Below are 23,926 nucleotides of genomic sequence, written 5' to 3'. Positions count from 1 at the left end.
GGGAAACAGCTGACGTATATTGTAACTGCCTTGCTGTCTGACTGGCCGTTGAGTATCGTTTACTCACGCTCCAGGTCCAAAAGCGTACTTTTTTGAGAAGTTATCACATTTGGCAACCAAAACAACACCCCAAGTTCAACTATGACACACGCCCAGAATTCATCCCAGCCAATCAGAGGACACCGCTGTCCGTGTCAAACCACTCAGCTGCGGAGGGGGCGGGCGGCTCGGGCTGTTGCTAGGGTATGTCCCTGATGACTTTTACACTCTCAAGCCAATCAAATCGCGCCTCATCGTTCTCAGCCTGCTCATAGGCTGAGGCACGTCCGGAGAGCCCGCCCATAGGCTTTTCTTATTGGCCAAAGGTGCGATCAGTCACCGCCCCTGAGTTTTAGTTAGGTGCTGTTGATACTGGCTTGTAGTTTGGAGTATGAAGACTCAGAACTGAATATAGCAGCGCTCATACATCGCTGTGACACAGTTTTTAAAACCTCCATTCCATTACTTCATGACGTGTACATTTGTGTAAATAGACTACTTCTAATTTTTTTTTTTTTTTATAACGAGACAACAACAAGATGGAACTTAATTCTCTTTTAATTCTGCTGGAGGCTGCAGAGTACTTGGAAAGAAGAGACAGAGGTATTTCAAAGCTTAACTGACAAGTTGACAGCATTTCTAAGCTAACGTTTTGTTCGTGAAAGGAGCTTTTGAGGGTAGCAGCTAGCTTAATATTCTCTCTGTGTGTGTATGTGTGTGTAAAGTTTTAACGTGCCCGGACACAGTGCAGGTATGATGTCACTTAGCAGACAATGGGACGTGGGTCAGGCGATTGGGAGCAAAGTGGACCTGGTAGCCTGTCTGCTAGAGGAGCACAGCGTTATTTTGTGGATTGGAAGCGTGTCATGTGTTTATGAGCTGTGTTTGCTGCACGTCGGACACGGGACGTGTGTTGTGCTCCCTCAGAATGCAGAGTGTTTCGTGCGTTAGCTCCTCGGAAATGAGTAAACAAGAGTGACATTGAAAATACGAGCCTGTTGTTAAAATGACAGATGCTTCAAAAATCCGCTCATGTAGCCTCGGATCGTGTGAAATTGACAGGCATCGGTCGGAGGCTGCATGGACGTATTGGAAGCGATTATTGGTGATCGATCACGTTTTTCGCTCCTCTAAGCCTCTCCCAGCTATGTCATGTTTTTGCCGTGTGGCTCACTGACAGCTTTATTCTGTGCACAGTGCATTAACATGTATCTTGTTTGTTTTCTCTCCATAGAGGCGGAGCACGGTTATGCGTCTGTTTTACCGTACAGTAGCGACTTTTCCAGAAAGAAAACGAAAGCCTCGACAATTTCCAGAAAAACTCAGAACAATAGGTAAATATAACTCTCGCTGTTTCTCTCTCCCCCACCACCACCACAACCACCATCATCATCATTTATTTCACCTTATAGGGTAAAAACACACGCACATAAGTGGAACAGGAGACCTGTTTTCATGCACACTGCCATGTCTCTGCTGCCTGCCTGGGCTGGGCTCTCTGTTTTGGTCTGTCCAATAAACACTGCCACGCGTACACTGTCAACTCTGCTGCTCCCACTCTCTCTCTCTGTTTCACACTCACACAGTCTCTCTCTCGCTCTCTCTCTCTCACGCACACACTCACACACCTTAAACCCTCCCCGAGCGAAGAAAACACACATGGACGTATAATAACCTTTCATTTCTGCACCCTGTCTCACACGGTTATCACTCAAACACCAGAGCAGAGCTTTGAAATGCCTTTTTATTTTCATGTGGGTTTTGGTGTGTGTGTGTGTGTGTGTGTGTGTGTGTGTTGTCAAATGAAAGTGTCCAGTGTCCTTCCTCCACCTCCTCACACCTTTTTTTTTTTTTTTTTTTTTTTAGATTTGCACCATTGCCACCTCAGATCGAATTATTGCTTTTCATGCTCTCCTCATTAAAGTGTGATTAAGGCGGTGTTCCTGCAGAGTTTGACCCCATTCGTGCGCAGTTACAGCCTGCAGATACTGCTGCAAGGCCATATAACAATACAGGAGGACATGAGTTTCACTTTCGGGTTGGGTCAGCTGGTTAAAGGTCATTAAAACCTCAGCACATTAACCTTGAATCCATCCATCAATCCATGAATCAATTCATTGTTTTGCTAATTAGGCAAAAAAAATTGGAATTTCCCACTCAGATCCCTTCTTTTGTCCAACCTTCAACCTAAAACGTTCTAAAAAGCAGTTATCGTACTATCGACTAACTGATTAATCCTTTCTTTCACTTTGTTTTTCTTTGAAACTGATTGGATCAACGTGGGGCGTGACCCCATCATGAAGCCCTTTTCTCTTGAAGTCACATGACCCTAACGTGGGGACTAGCTTTTTCATAGGATTGTTTCTTTTCTCATTCTCCCGTCAATGTTTTTTCGTTGAAATTCTCCTGAAACATTTACGTGAAGTTTCATCACCGAGAGCTCTGGCACGTCGAGATCTGATGAAAAAGGCAGATCTCCTGTTGGCTAATATTAGTTTAGGGAAGCGCGGTGTATTTCCTCAGTAGTGAGTTACGTCAGTGTGCGTACGGGATAGTATCACTATTGTCGTATACACTCCCTTTAAAGGCGTTGACTTTTGTGAATTTGAAACTGATATTGTTGTGAATGACAATGCAGTCTCCTCCACATTCCTTTCATTCAGTCTCTGACAGAGGAGCACGATTATTTTAAAGTGTGTGTTTGTGTGTGTGTGGCGATGTGGCAGGTGGGTGTGGTGGCTGAAACAGACACTTACACACTGTGACACACACCAGCACCAGGCCTGCCCCCCCCCCCCAACTTCTTCTAGTGGCTGCAATGAGGGCAAATTCCCCAATTCCCTTTATGCTCTCCTGCATTTTTTTTTTTTTTTTTTTTTTTTTTTTTAAACATCAACAGGATGCTGGGAGAAGTAAAGTAAAAACATGTTTCATGTTTGAACTTTAAAAGTATTTTCAGTTGAACAGGAGCTGGCTGTTGGTTGAGCAGCACAATGCTTCGCTTTGTAGATGCCGAAACTGGTGTTTCAGCGTTTGATGTCATGATTTAAATCTGCAAATTAAAACAGATAACATGTTTTGCCATGGTGCAATATTCAGAGCATGTGGAGGAAAAACAAAAGTCTGCACACAGAGAGAAGAAACCCTGCTGGAGATTCCTTTTTGTTTCTACTTGTAGACTGCTCTTAAATCAAAATGTTCCTTAAAACAGTTTTTTCTGCTGCACCCCCTTGTCACGCTAGATATGAAACTAAAAGTACAAATACAGCAGATGACATGAAAAGAAAACCTGCTTAGCTTCTTTCGGATCTATGAAGTCCTTCACTGGCAATGTGGGAGAACGTATGCGAGGTGCTCTGAGGACGAGCCGTGTTCCATAAAAAGGCTGATAAAAGGCTAATTCACGGGCCTTTGATCAGCAGGGCCAAGTTTATGACAGCAGAGACATTTGCATGCCACATCATTCTTTTACATAACATGTAAAGGTGTGTGTTAACCATGTGCATTCTCTTCCTTGTCAATCTGCTGTATGATTTCCTGGTCATGCCGTGTGCTTTGACTCAGGTGTTTCCCCAATTAGGGAAAAAAAACGTTTGAATAGCTAAACTTCTGGCATGGTGACATAAAGCTCTCTGTTGTCCTTTTTGGATCAAGTGTATTCGCAGCAGTGCGCCATCACGAGCTCCTTCTGGGATGTTTTTCTGCAGACGCCACATTATCCAAGTTGCACGTTCAACTGTAACCCGCCCTTTTTATTTCTTCTCTGCTGTGCAGAGGTCTCCTTGACACAGCTGTGGGAACCACTGCTTCATGAGCACAAGGGCTCTCAAACAGCGGAAAAAAAATCTGAAAAGGCTTGTTGTCTGTCTGGCCTTTTGTTGTTGCTGTTTTTGTTTTTATTGCCGTGGTGGTATCCATGGCGGTGTCATGAACAGAGGGCCTGTGTCAGATGGACTGCAGTGCCCTCGCTGCACATCAGGACAGGGGGCTCTCCTCGGAATAGCCCACAAGCTGAGGAATTCTGCAGCGTCTCGGCCTCCAGACGTCTGAGTGTGTTTTTTATTCTGCGTCCACGCTGCGTGCAGCAACACCAGCAGTCTGTGTGTGTGTGTGTGTGTGTGTGTTGTTTGTGTGTGAGGGTGGGGGGTTGTTGTGCAGTGTCACAGATACTGCTCTCTCTTTCTCTCCGTCTCCCAGGGTCATTTTTGCCCTCCGCTCACACTATCTGACAGATGTCACACAGACATGGAAAAAGATTTAAAAAGCTCTGTTTTTTCCACCCTTGTCCTGGGTGTTTGTGACCTTAATTCTAGGGCAAGACCAGTATTTATTTTTAAGGCCTGATAAAAATATGTAACCAAGGCAGGCGTGTTTTACAGTTTAACCATAAACCTTATTGTCAAAAATGACACCAGTGCACCGAAAGAGTAAACTTTACACCTTACACTTTTTTTGCATTGTAACATCCCCCCCCAAAATATATATATATGTGCATATCAAGCAACATATACACCAACAGTGATATATGTGTGATAGGCCATTTTCGACCAACAAATAAATCGGTCAGGCTCTGCTCAAATCCTCTGCAAGTCTGAACAATTGTGCAGCGTATAAAACCTGTTATTTAAAATTTCTCTCAGGCTCTCAAACTTTATTTTACAGCAGCACCTTAAAGCAACATTCAAAAGCCTTAAAGCCAGAAGCCAGAGACGGATCGACACAGTTCTTTGATGTCTTGACATATTTTTTCCAGAATTTATCTCAGATCTCGTGTTTCTTCCATACTTCTTACTTTCATCTGTCTCATGTTGAGATCAAAACGTTAACTAACCAGGCCTCTCACCTTGGGATTATTCATCACACCGCATCCTGGCTCTCATCTGATTTTAAGTTTTTGTGTGGTATTTCGGTGCTCCTGACGCTAATCCTCGTGCCTTTCTCTGTGTGTCCTTTCAGATCATCGCACAATGAGCTGGAGAAACACAGGTAAGGTGACATCTGCGACCCTTCGAGCTATCTCACGTTTGTCCAATTTTGCATGCGCCCAGCACCCCTCTGAGTTCCTGACAATTCTGAGAGCAGCTAAGGAGATTTAATCAATTAATTCCTTGTGTCTGAAAATGGATAGTAAGCTGATTTCAAAGAGCACCCTCATGTTGATGAGATCTGTCTTCATCTTTTACGGATGAAGCTCGTTAACCTTGTATAGAGAGGGAATCCTGTCAGTAATGTGATAATCCGGCCCAGACTGATGCCGTGAATGGAGGCTGGACAAATCTGGCCCTCTCCTGTAGACGGCACATGGCCACTCATGCATCTCACTCCATTTGACAAACATTGTTTTTTATTCAGCTCGTGGTGATGTGATATCCGCGCTCATTAAAGGCAAAGACGTCTGTTTTTGCTCTGTTTTGAATTCACCAACGGGGGAGGTGACTGTACAGATCTAAAGGGGTTTTCTTGTCAGGAAGCAGAAGCCTTGTCTTTGATACAAAGAAGCAGAGCTGCTTTCAGAAGAAAAAAAAAAGTTTTTTTCTTTGGTGCTTTTTTACATCAAGGTTATCCACAACTAAAACTGCCAGATACAGAGGATTTAGGAAACAGCTGATGTGACTATCAGCATGCGAGCAGGGGCTGAGAGGGGCGTGTCAGGGCCGTGTGTGCATGACACACTGTCAACCACGTCGAACGATCGGGGTTTGCCAGTCACATGTCTGCGAGTGAGTAATGGATGTGTTGTAGTGAAGAGAGAAACAAGTACAGACATATTCCTCCCTGACCTGAGAGACAGAGAAGGCCCCTGCTGATTATTACACACTGCAGGTGTTGAGACACGATGGTTACCTCACCGTCCGGTGACGGGTGTGGTCGTAGTTACCAGCAAAGCGACGTCCAGTCAAACTGACAAATGCAAGTGCCAGTAAATTCTTCCATAATCAGGTTACTCACTTCCTTTGCCATCACTAGTTTTCAGAGAATACTTTTTTTTTTTTTTTTTTTACATCTGGCACTGTGTCATGTAAAAGCCTGACTTCTCTTATTTTTGCTCTCTTTGCTTTGGCCGTGATGGAAGCATTTAAATAAAAAAACAAACACATGCAGGCCACTCTGCACTGCCTGCATGTAAATATTTCTTTATTCATAATGACAGACACTGCCATTGTGATCCAAGTTCACAAACCGGAAATTAATCAAACATTGTTTTAATGTTATTTTCAAGCAAAAAAAATGTTTTTTTCCGCACCTCAATTCTGAAGGTTTTTTGGGTTTTTTTGCAGATCAACTTAGTTTTGTATGAAGTGTATTGAAATCTTTTGGTTTTGTGATCTTAGTTGAACAAAACAAGCACCCAAAGGACATTCAACAGGCCTTTTTCAGTGTGTTGTTACAATTCAGAGACCAATAGAGGTGCAGTAAATAGATGATCAAAATACATTTAGCCTGGAAATAGACTAATCATTTGATACATTTTTTTGAGCGAGTTTGTCAAACACTTGCTGCTTTTTGAATGTGGACCATCGATGAGACAAACAAAGCAATTCGAGAGACGTCACTTTGGGCTCTGGTGAACTGTGATGAGCGTTTTTCACAATAATTTTACATTTTATATAATGATTATTTGATTCATTGTGAAATTAAGGAGCAGATTAACCAATAACCAAAAAAATGTGTTCAGTGCAGCCATAGACAGCAAATTACTGAACATCTGAAAAAGTGTACAAGAGAGTGATTCAAAGTGAAACATTTGCTTTGTTCCGGCCCTACTGGTATAGTACTCAAAGGAATTTTCAGTATCCTCGATTGATCTCTGTCCGTCTCTTGCTGATTCATAAGAAAAGTCCTGTTCCTTTTCTAGCCGTCCTGTTCAACCAGTTTAATGTGCATCTGCTGTGAGCTTCAGCCACGTCTAATCTACGGCAGTCCTGGTATCGTTTCAAAAAGCTCGACCTCCCTCACGCCCTCAAACACCACTCCAGGGAGGTGCTGCTGTTTGAGTCCTGACTCACTGTCTTTGTTTGGTCATGTGTCGGTGTGTTTGGTTCACGTTAGTGCAGCACAGAGCCATCCTTGTGTTTGTACGTTCACATGGCAAACAAGGTGACTGATGAATGTCTGGTTTAGACGCCGGAAGGCCCTGACCGTATTATGAATAGTCAAATAGTGGCTTACGAATGTTATCCTGTAAGTAAGGATGAGTCTACATGCAGCTGATACCGGATGTTCTGTGTGAATATCGGAATTATTTTAAATATCATCATTTTTTCCGACAAAACCCCTTTTCTTCTAACAAAACAAGCCAAAGTTCTTTTGATACCCAGCCCTCCTCTGACTCATCTGTCCATTTTAAGCCAGCGTCAGCGTCTAATGTGACAGCTTCCATATGTTTTCTTGCCTAAATTTATCTTCTTCCTGTGGACATCAGGCTCTAATATGCATGCTAGGTGTCGTCCCATGAAACTGACCGCTGCCTTGGCAGCCGTTCAGGAGGCGCCCTGAATATATTTGTGCCCTGCTATCAGAGTGAGACGTCTGGTCGGGTGCCAGCAGCGTCCCACTGGGCCGCCTGTCCTGACATAACCCGCTTATCTGCTGCAGCCCGAGTGCGGCCGTGACAGCTCTGTATAGACCATCTCGAGGGTGACTCGGCTGCTTTTTTATTCTCTTGTCATTGCATCGGCTGCACAGAATCAGCTTGACGTTTCCGTGCAACTAAACGCTACTGTGTGGTTGTTCTCGCTGGCATTGCTTCCTTCCCATTTCTGACTTCAACCGCTCTCGATCGTGCCTATGACGACTCTTCCACGCCACAAGTTTCCTTCTCTTGAAACGCCAAGACATTACGAAACTGCAGAGGTTTTGTTTTCCCACATATCACCTGTTTACAGGAAACCTGAGTCCAGCCGTGTCAGACCTCGGCATCTGGTACATTCGTGCTGCTTCCCTCAATTGAGAAAAGGATTTACAGTTTCTATTTTTACCTCTCCAGACACAGACACCGCCCATGGCCGTCAGGTGCTCTTGGTTTCATTTCTGAGATGAGCCAGAATGATGCTCAAAGTTTGCAAATGTACTTCAACAAACAGGATTCTCTTACAGCACGTGTCAGACGGCTGATAATGCGCAGCAACTGTGTGACACCTTTTGAACTTAACTTTTAGATTTACATGCACTTCATGGCCACAGGAGCAGGCACTCAGTTTGTCACGGTCTAATCTTCTCTCTAATTAAATTTACTCTCCCAGTGTCTCGTACTCCCAGCTGTGATGGATGATTTATTTGGCCTCGAGGAACTCCTTCCCCTCGAGTGAAGCTCAGCTCCTGTGTGTGTGTGTATGTGTGTGTGCGTGCGTGCGTCTGTGTTTGTGTGTATAGGCTGGGCCGGGCACTTCACTGAGCTGTTTGAGTTATGACGCTGTGTCGGTGGGAGGGAGAGCCGTCCTGTTACTTCACCTCCATGCCTTCTCTCTTTGTCTCCATCTTTCTCCGGAGACCACATCTGTTTTTTTTCTGTTATTTTTTTTCCCTCCTTCTCCTCATTGTGGCTCTCTTTTCTCACCCCTAAAAAGTGTCTGAGTCAGCAGAAACCTGAGGCAGTTAGGAGGAGAAAGGCGGCGCTCGCTCCTCACAGAGGGCCTTTATCGCTCTATACTGGCCCTCCTGCCAAAACTCATCTGTGCCCGTTTCTCTGCTTTTGAGGTATAAATCTTCTTTTGTGACAGGCCAGGCTTTGATGGACCTGTTAATCCTGTTAATCTGCATTTTAATGTGCATTATAAACTGCACAGCCGTTGTAAATACGTCTGAAGCTAAGGTCATACTGTGTCCACATCCTGCTTTTTAAAAAACTAAGGCATTCTTTAAAGAGTTAAATGTCACGTTTGTCTCTTACGGACAGCTATGTAAACAAAGTGGAAGGCTTCTTTATTCCTTCCAGTTTGGATTTTTTGGTGTGGCGTTCACATGCTCACATGATTGCACGCAGGGTTTTGTAGTTCCTCAAACGCCACACTGTCAGTTACATTCCTCACGTGTGTGCGCAGTGACCTGGAGTCATTAGGGCCTGCATAGGCAGCTTATGAGCCAGAGTAATGAATGTTGTCCTGTACATGCTTGGATCACAGGCCGTAATCTGTAGCGACAGGTATGTTTCACATGAAATCAGTGAACTTCAGGTAAAGTTGAAATGTACTTTATGTGGCCATATGGGTACAGTTTGCTAGCAAAGGTATATGAACTTTAAGATTGAGATACAAGTATAATAAAAACAATACTAATTCTTACTTTTAGCTTATTAAACACCAATAAAGACATAATAATGCATATTATATTAAATCCCTGCCAATAAAGCCTCTTAAATCCTATACACTGGACCTATAGATGAGTGTATTTTGTGATTGTGAATCATAATACAACTCAATTTCCAAAAAATTGTACTGCTCTCAAAAATAAATGATACAAGTTTATCTTGTGTGGAAAAACTGGTCGGCACATTTCTGTCCTCTCCTCATATATTTCGTCATATTGCCCAATCTTACGTCAGACTGGGCTTGTCCAAACTGTTCTTGTGCGTCTGCTGAAGTGGGTGAACGTGGCCTCAGGACAGTCTGGGCTGTAACTCTTCAGAGGCTGCTGTATATGGACAAAGAGTCGAGAAACCAGCCACAGCTGGAGGTCAGCAGCACAGGTCACATGTGGAATTTCTCCACCCGAAGGTCACCGGGCGCTGAGAAGCTCTCTTTGGCTTGCTCAGGTCACGCCCGGCCACGTATGTACGCCGTCTGTTGACGATTGGGTGTTTGCATAAGGCCCGTGGAGGATCTTCACGGGCTATTTGTTCACACGCGAGCACCGATATTCGAGAACGCAGACCTACATTTAGGTGGGAACACTCCTGCTCCCTCTCAGGTGTTGCTGCTGCAGGGTGCTGCGCATTTTCTGTGTCAGTAAACTTGTTTCGACGCCACAAAGCAGCTGATGCTCCTAAAACCCCCCCAACAAAAAAAAAATAAAAAAAAAATAAAAAAACAAGAGCGCAGGACACACTTTTAATGACAAAGTGCGTGCACAGCTTTGGGGCGGGTTTGAAGGGTGAGGAAAGACAGTTAGAGAGAGAAGTAAAAACGGCTGGGGGTCCCTCAGGCCTTGTGTGAGCCTGGAGAAGAGGAGACATTCTTGAGCGTTGCCGAAGGGAGCGACGGGAGGCAGTGCAGGACGTGGCTGCTCTGTGTGTCAAGCACGCAGCCTGAAATTCAGGTCAGCGGAGTATGCACACATACGCTGGAATGCAGAGTTAAGTAAGAGAGGCTGTTTTAGGGGGGAGAGTCGGTGGGTGGATGGGGGTCACATAGCTAGCGGGCCGAGCTGAATGCCCCGCTTCCACGTTCGCCGCTCGCTTGTGTTTTTGGCAGGCGGGGAGTCACAAGCGAATATTTGTTTGATTATGCATTGATGGAGCGGATTAGAGCTGCAGGCGGTCTGTCACTCGTCAATCTGTTTTTGTCTCTCCTTTTATTCGGTCTGGTGTGGTTTTTAGCTTCAAATACCACAGCAGCAGTTTGTGAGCTTTTTGGCTCGCAATCTGGATCATTTTGTGCAGCAGAAATGTTTCCTCCTCTCTTTTGTATGGAGACTCTCGGACTGGACCCCACCCCACCTCCTCTCAGACGTAAACAGACAAACTTTTACGCTAAACATGGAAGCTGGGAACATCCTCTCATGCCACCAGATTCCTCCATGTTAATCATTGACGAGGATTCATAATAGAGCCAGAGCTCCCCGCGTCAGGGGGAATGTGTTTATGGAGCTCGCTGAACTTGTCTCTGCTAGTCCTTCCGACGTGTGCAGATGTACTTTTCGGTGCACACTCAGCGGAAGGCAATTAATGTCCAGGTCTGTCATTTGACATTGTGTTGAAATGATTCAGAGATGCACAGGGAGACCTTTCCTCAGCCCTCCCTCTGTTTGCTCACACGCTCAGCTCTTTAAATTCTATCCGACATCTGTTTTTCTGTTAACACCAGTGTAAACCGGCTGTGCTAAGGAAGGGATTTTGTAATGATCCACTCTCTCTCACAGGGGATCGTTTCAGTACACGCCAGAAAAACTCAAATGAATCTAATTGCTAGGCATCCCCCTGCATGCCCGGTGGAAATTCCAGTTTGTTTTGTGGAAATACTACTACTACACAGAGTGCGCTAACTAATTCTGCAGTTTCCTGTGTTTAATCACCAGGAAAGTGGTGAAGTGAGCAGGCCCCTCCCCCTGTGCGCCGCCGCTGTTGTGGTTGTTTGCCGCTTGCGTGTGAGCGCAGAGTCATGTGAGAAGGAGCTCCATGTTCCTGCCGCCAGGAGAATGTGTTTATGGGGGGGGCGACTTGTATTTGTCTGTCTCGCCTCACAGTTGTCACTGCACACATTAGGTGGGTGCGGCGTCCTCGACGACAGAAAACAAATACAGCTCGACTTGTATCAGCGTGATAAAAGCCTCTCGTGACTCCCCTGTGTGTCTCCGGTGTCTCAGACGACGGGGGCGAGGCAAACCAGTTTCGTCTTATTTTTCTGCCCTCTGACGGCACATCAGAAATCTGTTAAATGTAAACATGTAGAGGGCAGGGCAGGATGGTGACTGATGAAGGGCTGCTGAAAGGCCCAGCGTGTGTGTGTGTGTGTGTGTGCCTGTGTGTGTCTGTGTGTGTCTGTGTCTGCGTGCCTGTGTTGTGTTTCTCGGCCGGCCCCTGGGTAGGGTCCCTCCATCTGCGTCGTACTCCCCCAGGAACCTGCCAGCCAGATGTGGAGCCACTTCACTGGCAACCCCAAATTCCACCACCTCAAACTTGGTGATCCACACTCACGCAACGCAGCCCCCACTTTCACTTCGCATAACGGAGCAGCGCTGTAAACAAGCAGCCAGATGCATGAAGTTTTTTTTGCTTTTGGGGATGTTGTTTCTGGATCCTGCTGAAAAGTCAAGTGATGAATGAAAAATAAAATAAAACATTTAAAAAAAAGAATTAGAATTAGTTAGTTATTATGTTACAAAAAAAAATGTTTTTTTCTAGAAAAATCTAGAAAAAGCAAGTCTGGTGCAGCCAGATGTTCATGCAGGCTTTGAACCAACTTGGTGGTTAAAGAATAGCATGTTCGGAGGTAAGACTTAAAGTGAAAACATCCGAACTGTAAGTTATCCTGTAAGTAGGAAAACACAGTGGATGAGACGTCTCTTTTTTTAGCGATGTTATCGTGTTTTCTGATCTCTGGCCCAAACTTTAAAAATGGGATCCACATTGCAATGAGCCAGAATCCTTTAAGCCCTTAAAAACACAGTTTAAGGGCTCAAAGTAATTTTGGAGACGTCAAATGGCAACTTGATAGATTGCATTTTCAGATTAAGTCACTATTGTTCCTGCTTAAAGCCGAGCAGGCCAGGCAGTGAATCCCTCACGCTGGTGTCTCGTGGGCTCGAGTCAAAACAACACCAGGGGCCTGGTATAGCATTTTCTTTTCTCTAGACTCAGCGGGGAACAAACCGAGTCAGCTCTGGCGGCGAGAGGAAACATTGCCGTGGTGTTTCTGATGACCTCCGACCTTAGTTTAGCGGCTTTGGCTCCTCGCCAGACAAGCCACTCGGCCCTGCGCGTATGGGTTGAGGAATGCGCTGGGCTGCAGCGAGCTCATTAAACAGTGCAGTGAGTGAAGGGTGAAGGCCCGTTGTTTGCACTGGTTTGCCTTCTCAGGCCCTGCAGCTCATTGTGTACCAATGGATCTCCAATCCCAGATCTGTGTGTGTGTGTGTGTGTGTTGTGTGTGTGGAGAAACTGTGAAAACTGGTCACGGTCACCTCTTTTCACTGGTGCAGAACACATAACTGTCCTTCCATTATGCGCAGGCTGCCGCAGATACACTGCTCGCCTTTGACTTAAGGAGCAAAACAAGATATTTCACGGTTCTTCCAAGGCCCAAAGTGAGTCGCGCACCCAGTAACCTTGAAGCGTAAGTCAGCAGTTTTAAGCGGCTCGTTCCAGTGTGAGAGGCGTGCAGCTTTTGGAGCAAAAGTTAACTTTCTGTCGCTCTCCCTCTCCTCTGCATTCGCTTTGTTTTGGCACCGATGGAGAGGGAGGAGGAGGGGGGAGGGAGGGAGATCAGACAGGAATCATCCCGTGGTACTCTGCACGTGAGAGCGGTCAGGTGGTCACTTCCCTGCAGACACGACTGCAGAGCAAATCAAATTTCAGATTTACTATAAAATCCTCAGCTGCAGAGGAATTACAGGCTGCTTTGTTTGGTTGTTGTTTTTTGCAGTTTTAATTTCTTGCAAAGTCGCAAAAACTTTTCAGTGCTAAAATGCAGCTTTTGCTTGCAACAGTGCACACGTTTTTACTATCTTATCAGAAAATTGCCTTAAAATGAGACTATTTGAGTTTTAACAACCTCTATCTTTAGCCTTTTCATCCATTGTACAGAAACATTGTTGACACACACGAGCCAGGAATCTGCCTTCACTACAAACCCTTGTGTGACTCCACACAAGTAGTGCCGCACTGTGACACTATTCATGACTGTAATATGAAAGGACCGTCCTATTTTCAAGGCAGACAAATTGGAAAATTTGATGTGATTCAGAACCACGTGGGCCGGGCGCTGCTGTTCACGTTCATCTGGTGCCACACTTTGCACGGCTGTTTGAGGCAATCTGATAAACATTGCGTGACCAGGGCTCGGCTCAGGAATAACAAACGTGAGGGAGGGGGGGTCCTGACCCCCGGCTCCAAATCTGCTGTGTGCACTCAAAGGAAAAAAAAAAGCGAGTGTGTCTCCCTCAACAGGGGAACGTGTGCTGCTGGGAGGGAGCTGTCAGGGACACACTGCCAGGTTTAACTAGGTCCTGTCTTAGTGCTATGCATCAGAAACATGAAGCTTTTGGATGGAAAGGGAGATGTGTAGCTCGGCCTAGGCTTGTTGAAACTTAAGCAAGAGAAATGTTTAAGTAGATCAACAATTAACAGCAAAAGCTTGTTGACGTCGATTCTAAAGTTGCAGTTGGGTAGTAGGGAGAGAAAAGTGCCACTAAGGAGTAGGTATTTCTATTTTTGATATTTATATTTTGGAAACTGGTAACATATGACCATAAACCAAAAGTAACATCTGTCGTACTGTATGCCACATTTCCAAGTCGTAACTTTCCCCAGAAACGAGGAACCTCTGGAGGATTTAACCTTCCAAAAAGTCCCTGCTCAAGGGTTAGTACTTCCAAACTGTACAGGATTTTTTTGGGGTAAAGCCTGCAGCTTGAACATTCCTGATCAAAGAAGTGATGATGCCTATCAGTCATCCATTGCAACATCGTTGTTGTAAATGTGTTAGTGGCAGCCACTGGAGTTAGACTTATTTGCTTAATCTTCAGGGGTCTTTAGACAGCAGTGGAAACACAGATGAAAACAAGCTTTGGGGAACCTTTTAGGTTCAACGTCAGCTACCGTTAGCGGTAGTTAGCGGTTACTTTGGCGATACGCTGCCCCCTATTTGTTTTGAAAATCATAATATTGAGACATTTCTCTTTTGAGACTCAACCTTATCCCACCTTTTTAGCTGGCCAGAAGCTATGTTTCCTTAATTGAGTAAATTCCTTCGTGTTCCTGAGATACTTTGGAGAACAGCTGTTAGGTGTGGCATATTCCATAATGCCATTAAAAACAAAACAAAAAATCAAAACATGGGTACGGTTTTCGTCCAGGTCACCGTGGCTGTTGAGCAGCAAGTTGTCTACTTTTGATTTAAGGTGTGATGAAAAGAAGTGGTATTTTCTGCAGGCTTGAATACCAAACAGTGCAGACATTCATGTTTGTTTTTTATGTGGTAAAAGCAATGGTGAAAGTGCATCTGTGCACATTTCTGTCCCTCTGCATGCCAGGTAAAATATGTGGTGAGCACACAGGTGAGGCCTGTGATGAAGAAGTTGGTAAAAAAAAATGCCCAAGTTTTCTTGGAGGGGGAGGAGGAGAGTCAGGCAGAGTATTCAGGGGAACGCCTTGTTTTTGTTTTTCATTACAAGAGAGGGAGAGCGGGGGGGGGGGCTAACAGGGTGCAAGATGGTGGCCCATTGGCTCAAGTTACCCTTTGGATGATGTGTGTGGAGCGCTGCCTAGTGCAGCTGAGCACACTGCACTCAAAGAGGCCTTTTTTCAACCCAAGTGAAAGTCATCCGCGAGCTCGGACCCCGCTCCCTTCCAAAAAAACACTCCTCGCTCTCCCCCAGACCCCCAGCTCCTTCCTGCCCTGCTTCCCCTGGCCAGAGTCCAAGTGCTTCATGTGGCTCGACTGGGGCAGGTTGGAGGTGGGCCCCCGCCCCTGTCCTAAGAAGACACTTGTTTTCCAGTGGGATGGGGGTGTGTTGGTGTTGGCAGGGTGGAGCGGAGGGGTTCGGCTCATGCCCCCTGGGAGAGGAGGAAATAAAAGACCAAGAGCACTTTCACACGCCCTGTTTTTGGGAGCGCCTGTGTGCACCTGTAGAGAGGTAGAGATGGTTTAAAGGGCGCTTTTGTTAATCCTCTTTATGTATATATAAATATATATATATAATATATAAAAAATCCGGTAAATTTTTATAGCTACAGCCAAATCCCAGGAAATGAAAGATGCAAGTATCATTTAAGGATTATAATATTTGGTCACTGAGACTCTCCTGTTGCCCAAAGGCCGTCTCTGCTGACCTCTAAATGAAACAGACGGGGCTAGTGAGAGGGTCCTATTCTATGTGGGAAACACAGACGACGCCCTTCCTGAAAAAGAAACAGGGAAAAGACTCTGTGTGTGTGTGTGCGTGCTTGTGTAAAGAGTGTGTTCTTGTGTACTCGCTGTGTTCCCCCGTGTGCTCTGCTCTGCTGCCGGCCCCAGAGAGCTTCATTTCTCTGATTAGGTTTATTGTGCTTGCAGCGATGGCCAGCAGAGACCTTGCATTGTTGGAGTTTGTTTACCGTTCAGACAGAGTTAGCCAAAGGAACGGGAGAAAATGGGGAAAGGCTAGCTCAGAACAAAGGAACGGGTCATGGACAAGCTCGACTAATGGATGATTGAAAGGCCTTTATGAACACATCTGAATGGACCAAGGACAGACGGGAGGGTAATCTGCTGATGAAAATGTTGTAAATAAAAAGCAGTCCTTTGGAATAACACACAATATCCACACAAAGTTAGTCAGCGGCCGCACCGGAGTTAACTTGGCCTTCTCGTCGCTATCACTGAATTAAATGCGGCGTCCAGGGAGCTGTTTACTCGTGAGGGTCCAGGGTTGTTGGCCTGCAGGACTTTGGCAGGGACGCAGGGTTTGCCGAGGCCACAGTTTGCGTCTTGAGCGACCAGAGCGGATGAGAAACTTCTCATGGCTGTCATTTTGGTCAAAAATGATTTTTGCACCTGGCCGCTGCGGGTTAAAGGATTCTTCCTCTGTTGCTTTGTGGTCAGTAGGTTGCACTGAGGCATCCGGCAACTACAAACCCCCAATTCTAAAAAAAAATGGGATGATGTATAAGATGTAAAATAAGAACAGAGTGCGATCATTTGCAGATGAAAGGTTTTTACGGTGTTCCTGAGCCCATGTGTTAATCATGTGTTTCTCATAGAGGTGAACCATGCCCCATCCTCGCTTATGAACGACTGAGTGAAAATGAAGATCTTGAGTTTTCAGAATCTCCAGAACGTGTCCGATTTATGAGTGAGATCCTGAGTCAGTTGTTCACGCACAGAAATTGAAGAGCTGTTTGGAAAGGACCCCGTTTGCAAATCTCTGCCCTTTCTGCAAAACTAAATATCCCCCTCATATCACGCTGTTCTGAATTAAATAACATGGGATTCAGACTATTTATCCTTTGGAACTTGTGATACGATAAAAAGTAATTCAATTTGAAGTTGAAAAGGGAAAAATGGAAGAGTAGGAAACCTCTCACAGGGATTTAAAACGGAGCCTCTGCAAAGCTTTTGAACATGTTTAACCAGCAACAACTCTGATTTCCTTCAACCCGCTCAACATGTAGCTTCTCACACTCAATCCTCAGAGTCACAAGTGAAACCAGACCAGCGGAAGCATCAATCCAGATCATGTAGTACTCAGTTTTCCATCATAAGAGGGGAACACGACACTGGAGAGTGTAGGAGGAACAGTATTTGTTTCTGCCCTTCAGGGACAATCTGTTTGTGTAGGTGCCTTCTCACTTTTCTGCTGGTGGATGTCTGCTGACTCACCCTTGTGTTTGTGTGTTTGCAGACGTGCCAAACTACGGCTGTACTTGGAGCAGCTGAAGAAGCTGGTGCCTTTAGGTCCAGACAGCACGAGACACACCACACTGAGCTTGCTGAAAAGGGCCAAGATGCACATCAAGGTACTTCAAACAAAACAAAAAAAAACAAACAAAAAAAAAAACCAACCCCAAAGCCATACAAAAGAAAAAAATGCTCGAGACATATCTGATTTGAAGTTAGCCTTTCAGAGCCATGATTTATTATTCGTTCACTAAAAAATGTCAAACATTTGCTGGCTCCCACCTCAAATCATCCTCAAATTATCTTTACATCTTTGGTTTCTTTTTCAAGCAGAACGAGCAATTTGAAGATGCCCCTGTTATGAAAGGCTCTTTACTACTATTTTCAGACGTTGTTAGACCTAAAAAAAAAATAAATCCATCAATGAAAAATAATTTAAAGAGGCACGGTAATTGTCAGTTGCAGCTCTAGTGTGAAGAAAAACGAATGCCAGACTCACGCTCTGTTTCTCCTGTTTCTCTGAGCTGTTTGGTTTTTCTGCCTTGCCTTCTTTAAGTGTTGTATTGTTGTCTAATCTTTCAATCAGAGCGGTTCAGGGCCTGCCGGAAAAAAAAAATTGCTCCCAAGACTGAAGGGGAAAAAAAACCCCCCTAACAAACGAGTCAACAAAGTGGAATATGCAGGACATTTGGTGGCTGATCTTCAGATATGTGAGAGCACATAATTGGATGTTAGGTCTGTTAAACTCCTCCTCTCTACGGTTCATTAACTGCTGCAGCTCGCTCACGCTGAGAGACATGGGAGATACTTTCAAGGGCTCAGCAAAACTTTGAACATCAGCGCTTGCAGAGTATTATCTGATGCACAACGTCACACAGAGGATGGGCTGTAAATCTTTAGTGCAGTTTGGGACATGCTGTACTGATCTGGCTGTTTACAAGCTGCAACAGTGCGGTCGGTGGAAAATCCAGACGTAGCGAGTTTTAACCCTTCATTTCCTGTTTATCATGTGTGTCCCCTCTGCTCCGACAGATTCCGCTAATTCTCGTAGCTGCTGTCGAGTCTTCTCGTTCAGAGAGGGGTGAGGCCTCGCTTTGATTCACCACCGAGAACTTTCACATGCAATAAATCTAGTCCCAAGTTGAGTCAAATCTTCACAAGATTTGATGTTTATTTTTACCCTCCAACCTGCAAACCTCACACAGCCACATGGCTGCTTCCTTAGTGTATGTTGAAATTTTGCTCTCGTTGGTGTCTTTGGCAGGAGATGATAGAAAACAAAAGCGATTTCATAAGCCTGCACATTTATAAGTCGAAACACCACGAACAGCACCTGGCACCTAGCACCAGCAACTCGAATCCTCGCAACAGAAATGATTCTTCAAAAACAATGTGATAATCTTCCCCCGTATTCTTGCGCTCACTTGTTACCTTTTAATGTACACCGACACTTTTAAATGGTGTCATTTAAAATTGTATTATGGGAAGATAAATTGCACAAAAAACAAAAAAATGTGGTTATATGTAGGTACGTAGGTAGGTAGTTTTTTCTGGTGTCAGCCTCGTGTGTGGGCGTAAAACATGTTTCACTTTTTTTTTTACTTCATTTTGGTGCAACGATAGATGTTAGCGACAGTAACATACCATGTTATACAACTTTTTCACATGTGGCAGTACTCCATAAGACCTGTAATCTCACTTTTAATGTGTAAAATTGGTGGAACCCTTTAAAAGAGAGAGTGAAGATGGCAAACTTCATCACTGACTCCTCTCCTTCATTTCCGTGTGTCACCGCAGAAACTGGAGGAGCAGGACAGGAAGGCTTTAAACGTGAAGGAGCAGCTGCAGAGAGAGCATCGCTACCTCAAACGCCGCCTGGAGCAGCTTTCTGTGTCCGGATCCGTTGAGCGCATCCGCACCGACAGCATGGGCTCCACCATCTCTACCGACTCAGAGCAAGGTACGCAGACTCAAATGTTGAAAGCGGACTTTAGACGGCGTGCCGTATTCTGAAACGCTTGAAATGAAAATGTAGCGACATTCTAGGGAAAAGTTTGCCACTCACGAAGCGTTCAGAAATTCACAATGTGCAGCCCGTGCTGTATCAGCCCTGAGCATTGTTGTGGTCCGAGCTTTACGTAACTAAGACATGGAAATCAAATGTAAAATCTTTTGATGCAAATCAGTAACGACCAAGGTATGGCTCAGGTTGACACGTACGCTGTGTACCCTGCAGCTACAGTATATATGGAAATAACTGCTATTCGCGCTTTCACCTCCAATGTAAACCCAGTCAGAGCTGTTTGCTGTTTGCACTCTGCTCGCTGTCTCCTGATAAAACTCTGAGCCTCGCTGTGATCCAAGTGAAAACGACTCGATGATTGGCCCCGGGCCTTGTTTGCAGGCGATGCCCCGGGGTTGGAGGTTAACACCTCGGACTGCAGGTGAAGAAATGTAGCTCTGCCCTTTAGCTACTGATGACAGGAGACTACATTTCATCTGGTCTGCCGTGGCCTGGTGCAGGCTGGATGGAATCTGTACTGGCGAGTAAATGAGTCTTTGCGCTGATCAGAAACCACGTAATTTATTCACTAGAAACGAGACCACTCTAATTCCCAGAAGCATTCCGTGCCAAATGTGTGCCAGGTCAGTATCCATAAACTGCTAGCGACTTGTACAGGATACGGTTTTAAAAATACAATATTACATTTTTCGATGCAGTAGTATCAGATCTGTGTCGGCCAATGCTCATCCTGTCTCACCCCGCCACGGTCGAGTGTGGCTGTCAGAACAGCTAGAAACGCTTCATGTGGTCGTATGATCCACTTCTTTTTGACCATGACCCGAGCCGGAGGGGCGCAACGTGCCGCACGCCGGTGTCACGGACTCCCCTGATGCGCTTAGCTCGGACTGTTACAGTATATTTACTAATCCTGGATGAGGTAAACACACATGCAGTTGTTTATCAATGGATGAGGATTAGCCGTGGGAGCACAAAGATCTGCCTGTTCGCCCAGAGTTAATGGCTGCCTAAATCCGGGTTTAATCCACAGGCGCAGCGGGCTCCCTAATAAACATGCCCACAGTTGGGTGGAAATAAATATTCCCCCCACCCCCCCTTGTTCCGTTTTTCGAGCAGCACCGGAAATAACCTGGTGTATTTTCTTCTTTATTTTTATTGCGTGCAGAGGTGGACATCGAGGGCATGGAGTTCACCCCTGTCGAGGCGGACAGCGTGGACAGCATCAGCGACGGCGAGGAGGAGGAGGAGGAGGACCACTACAGCCTCCAGAGCAGCTCCAGCGACACCAGCTACACAGCCACACATTCCCACAGACTGCAGCCGCACCACTGTTAAGACACCGCGTGGCCATCCGGCTTCCATCCCCACCCCCGCGCTTCCCTCCCCGACCATTTGCAACTGCCAACGCTGCCCGCTAGCGACATCAGACCAGTCCACGACGGCGGTACACCTTGAATCTGTTCCTCCTTTCCTGGCCCCGGCTCTCCAGGAAGCACATGGGGCTCAAATGCCACTCAAGCCTTCCTGACCCTCCTGACCACTGACCCTACCTCACCCTACTGTATCCTGCCTGAACCTGCCCCTCCTGACACGCCCTGCCCTCCCGCTGCCCTCACAATCCCTACCTAGTGTTGCCGCAGGCTCAGAGAGAGCGAGAGAGAGAGAGAGGGAGAAGGGGTTGGGGAGGGTATAATTTGTGGTTTTGATGGGGACTTCTGTGGTGTGGTGTACAGCTTTGACTTGTTAATCAGGATTTTTTTTTAAGGGATGCGTGCGTGCGTGTGTGTGTGTGAGAGAGAGAGAGAGTGTGTTTGTGTGCGCAAAAAAGAGAGAGAGAAACCAAGTGAGTTAAAGAGAGGTCAAAAACAAAATATAAGCTTTGTGTCCTCTCCATGAGGCAATAACACACGGATGAGGCTTTTGCACAACGTTTGTGATGTAGGAGGTGAAGCACTTCGGTTTGCTCAGCAATAAATGCAGCAAACAGTTATTTACATCACACAGTATCTTTCCTTTACACAAGATCAGCACGTCTTTATCACCAGATGTGGCCGACCTTTGGCCAGAGATGAGCTGAAAAAGTGACAGAGCTGTAGCAGAGAAGACAGAGTGTAAATAGATGTATAGTTACTGTCCAGACCCTCCTGTCTCCCCTACTGGTTGGGCTGCCTAACCACTACTCCACACTACTGACCACTACACTATACCACCCCATGGTGTGGATGGACTACTAAATCAAATTTAAAAAAAAAGAAAAAAGGAGTTGCCTCAGAACTAAAACTCTACTCCTGAAAAGATTGATCCAAATCTTGTGTTTCCTCAGTAGCGAATTGATGTAGCAATAAATACAAGGGGAAGGGTGCTTCCTCTGAGTGTTTAAACGATTCTGATGGACCACGAGGTGTCATGGGACTTTTTTTTTTTTTTACCCTATAGACGGCGCCCGCAGAAAGTGGACCTGCAGAAAAAAAGGGGCAGTTCTCCCTTTTCTTTCCTTCACTAATGGATCCCTTCTCTGCTCTCGCGACGCCGTTCACCCACAATTTGCGTTTCTCTATAGCTTTGTTACTTTTTCACGCCGCGTTCACTCATGTGTGTCTGGATTTTGCTTTTAGTTCCGATCAACAAGTCAAAGCTGTGAAAGTGGAGAAAAAATGCGAAAAGAGGAAAAAAAAAAAAAAAGGCGGTGTTCATCGTAGCTTAGTTGGCAAACTAATCGCATCGCAGTCGAGCTTTTGATTTCATTAAACAAGGCGAACGATCTTCTTTTCTCTCTGTTGCTTGTTCCTGGAGCTCGTGGGAGCTGCTGAAGACCAACGTAGATTGCAATTTCTTCTCTAACTCGTCTGTAACTCATGCACAATAGTCACTGTTGACGGAGGAGGCGCTTCTGTAGCTCTCTGACCATTTAATAATCATTAGGGCCTCAGTCTGTGGAAGTTCTTCGGAGCTTGGCGTCCCGACACAAACCCAAGGGCCGGTCCACCACGGCAGGTCTGACCAGAAAAAAAAAAATCAAAAAAAAAAAAAAAAAAAATCAAAAGACTCAAAAGAAAACAAAAAAAACTTGCATACAGAAGAAGCTACGCGTCACTGAAAGTGATATAAGCCAGTGTAGTCTATATTTCTTGTATTAAATTTTGTATTATATTTTCCTAAATGTTCTCTTGTAATGAAAAGACAAAAAAGAGTGAGTATATCTATCTATATATACAGTATATGAATAAATATATATATATATGAGAGACAGACAGACATGAGGCCAGGCTTGTTGAAGGGAGAGTGGGGACAGGGGAGCTGATACACTGGCCCCTCTCCCTTTGGGTGACTCTCCTGCTGTCATTCTGTGCCTTGGTGAGCCTTCGACTTCCCTCCTCCTCCTCCTCCTCCTCCTCCTGCGCCTCCTCCTCCCACCTCCCTTCTCAGGTCATACTCTCCCTTCCTCCTCCTCCCCCTCGTCCCTCCTCTGGCGGGGCTGAAAGCTTCCATTTCGTCCCCTCACCATGCCAAAACACTTCCATGAGCAAAAGGGGGGGGGGCACTTGAAGAGAAGACCTCATTTTAAAAAAAGTTTTACGAAAAGAACGAAGACGACAAAAGAAAGCCCCCTTCGGTCTCTACTGAGAAGCCGCTGTTGTAGTACGCCCTCGTCCAGGCACTCCCCGCCCTCTTGACGCCCGCTCATCTGCCAGTGCCGCCTCTGTCGCAGAAAAAGATCTATTTAAAAAAAACAAAACAAAAAAAACACACTGGTAAACTCCCATGGCAGCTTCCAGTCGCCCCGGATGGTCACCGACGGGGTTCAAAACTTCTGGGCTTGAAGCGCATGTTTGTTTTTGTTTTTTTTTTTTGTCATTTTACTATTATTGTATGTTGACTATGTGTTTGTTCAATTGGGAGTCACTGGGAGAGGAGCGATATAAAGAATAATCCAGTCGATGGCAGCTTAAGGTGTTATCCTCCGCAGCTCCCGGTGGTCCGTCCCAGAAATAGTGTTACCCGTTGATCAGGGGACCTCTTGAGACACAGCAATATTTACCATCGTGTGCTTTCTGAGGGGGAGGGTGGGCGGGCAGGGTTTTTTTTTTTTTTTCAAAAAGACAAGCAGGTGGTTTTGCTTTTGACTCTGTGGTGCATTTTATTTTTATTTTTTTTTTGCGACCAACTCGATATTTTATCTTGATGAATTTGACCTCCTATCTGCACTCTCTCCACACACTGCAGGAGGGCAAAAAAAAAAAAAAAAATCGAGATTTCTTTTGTTTTTTCTTTTATTTGGAGAAGCTGTTTTTATTCGTTTTCTGTCATTGAGAGTTTACAAAGGATTTGTACATGACTGTTTGTAGCAAAAAAAAAAAAGAGTCCTTTTTCAGTTTGTCGGTCAAAAATGAACAACATGGTAAACACGCATCGATGGCATAAAAGTTATTCTCTTGCACAGAACCTCCCCCAGCGGAAAAAAAAGCGACAAGAGTGAATGGGAATGAGCCGAGGTGGCCGGATATGAGATTATAATTTTTCAGTGCCGTCATTGAAAAATGAACATAGCACAAAAAAAAAAAAGAAAACGCTCAAGAATGAGTTGACTGGTAACATTTAGTTGGAACGCTGG

The 23,926-nt window shown here is 45.3% G+C and overlaps 1 protein-coding gene across 1 annotated transcript; it reads left to right on the top strand.

The window, feature by feature from the left end:
* Window positions 1-391: 391 nt before the first annotated feature.
* Window positions 392-23,877, top strand: mxd4 (MAX dimerization protein 4). The gene is made up of 6 exons (XM_037107420.1): window positions 392-642; window positions 1,274-1,373; window positions 4,996-5,025; window positions 17,296-17,410; window positions 19,089-19,251; window positions 20,480-23,877. The coding sequence occupies exons 1-6, from the start codon at window positions 579-581 to the stop codon at window positions 20,647-20,649; spliced, it is 642 nt and encodes a 213-aa protein (XP_036963315.1). The 5' UTR covers window positions 392-578; the 3' UTR covers window positions 20,650-23,877.
* Window positions 23,878-23,926: the final 49 nt, after the last annotated feature.

Source organism: Acanthopagrus latus, chromosome 1 (genome assembly GCF_904848185.1).
Source record: "Acanthopagrus latus isolate v.2019 chromosome 1, fAcaLat1.1, whole genome shotgun sequence".
NCBI classification, from domain to species: Eukaryota; Metazoa; Chordata; class Actinopteri; order Spariformes; family Sparidae; genus Acanthopagrus; species Acanthopagrus latus.
The sequence above is the reverse complement of the archived record's forward strand: the minus strand, read 5'-3'. Positions and strand labels throughout refer to the sequence as shown.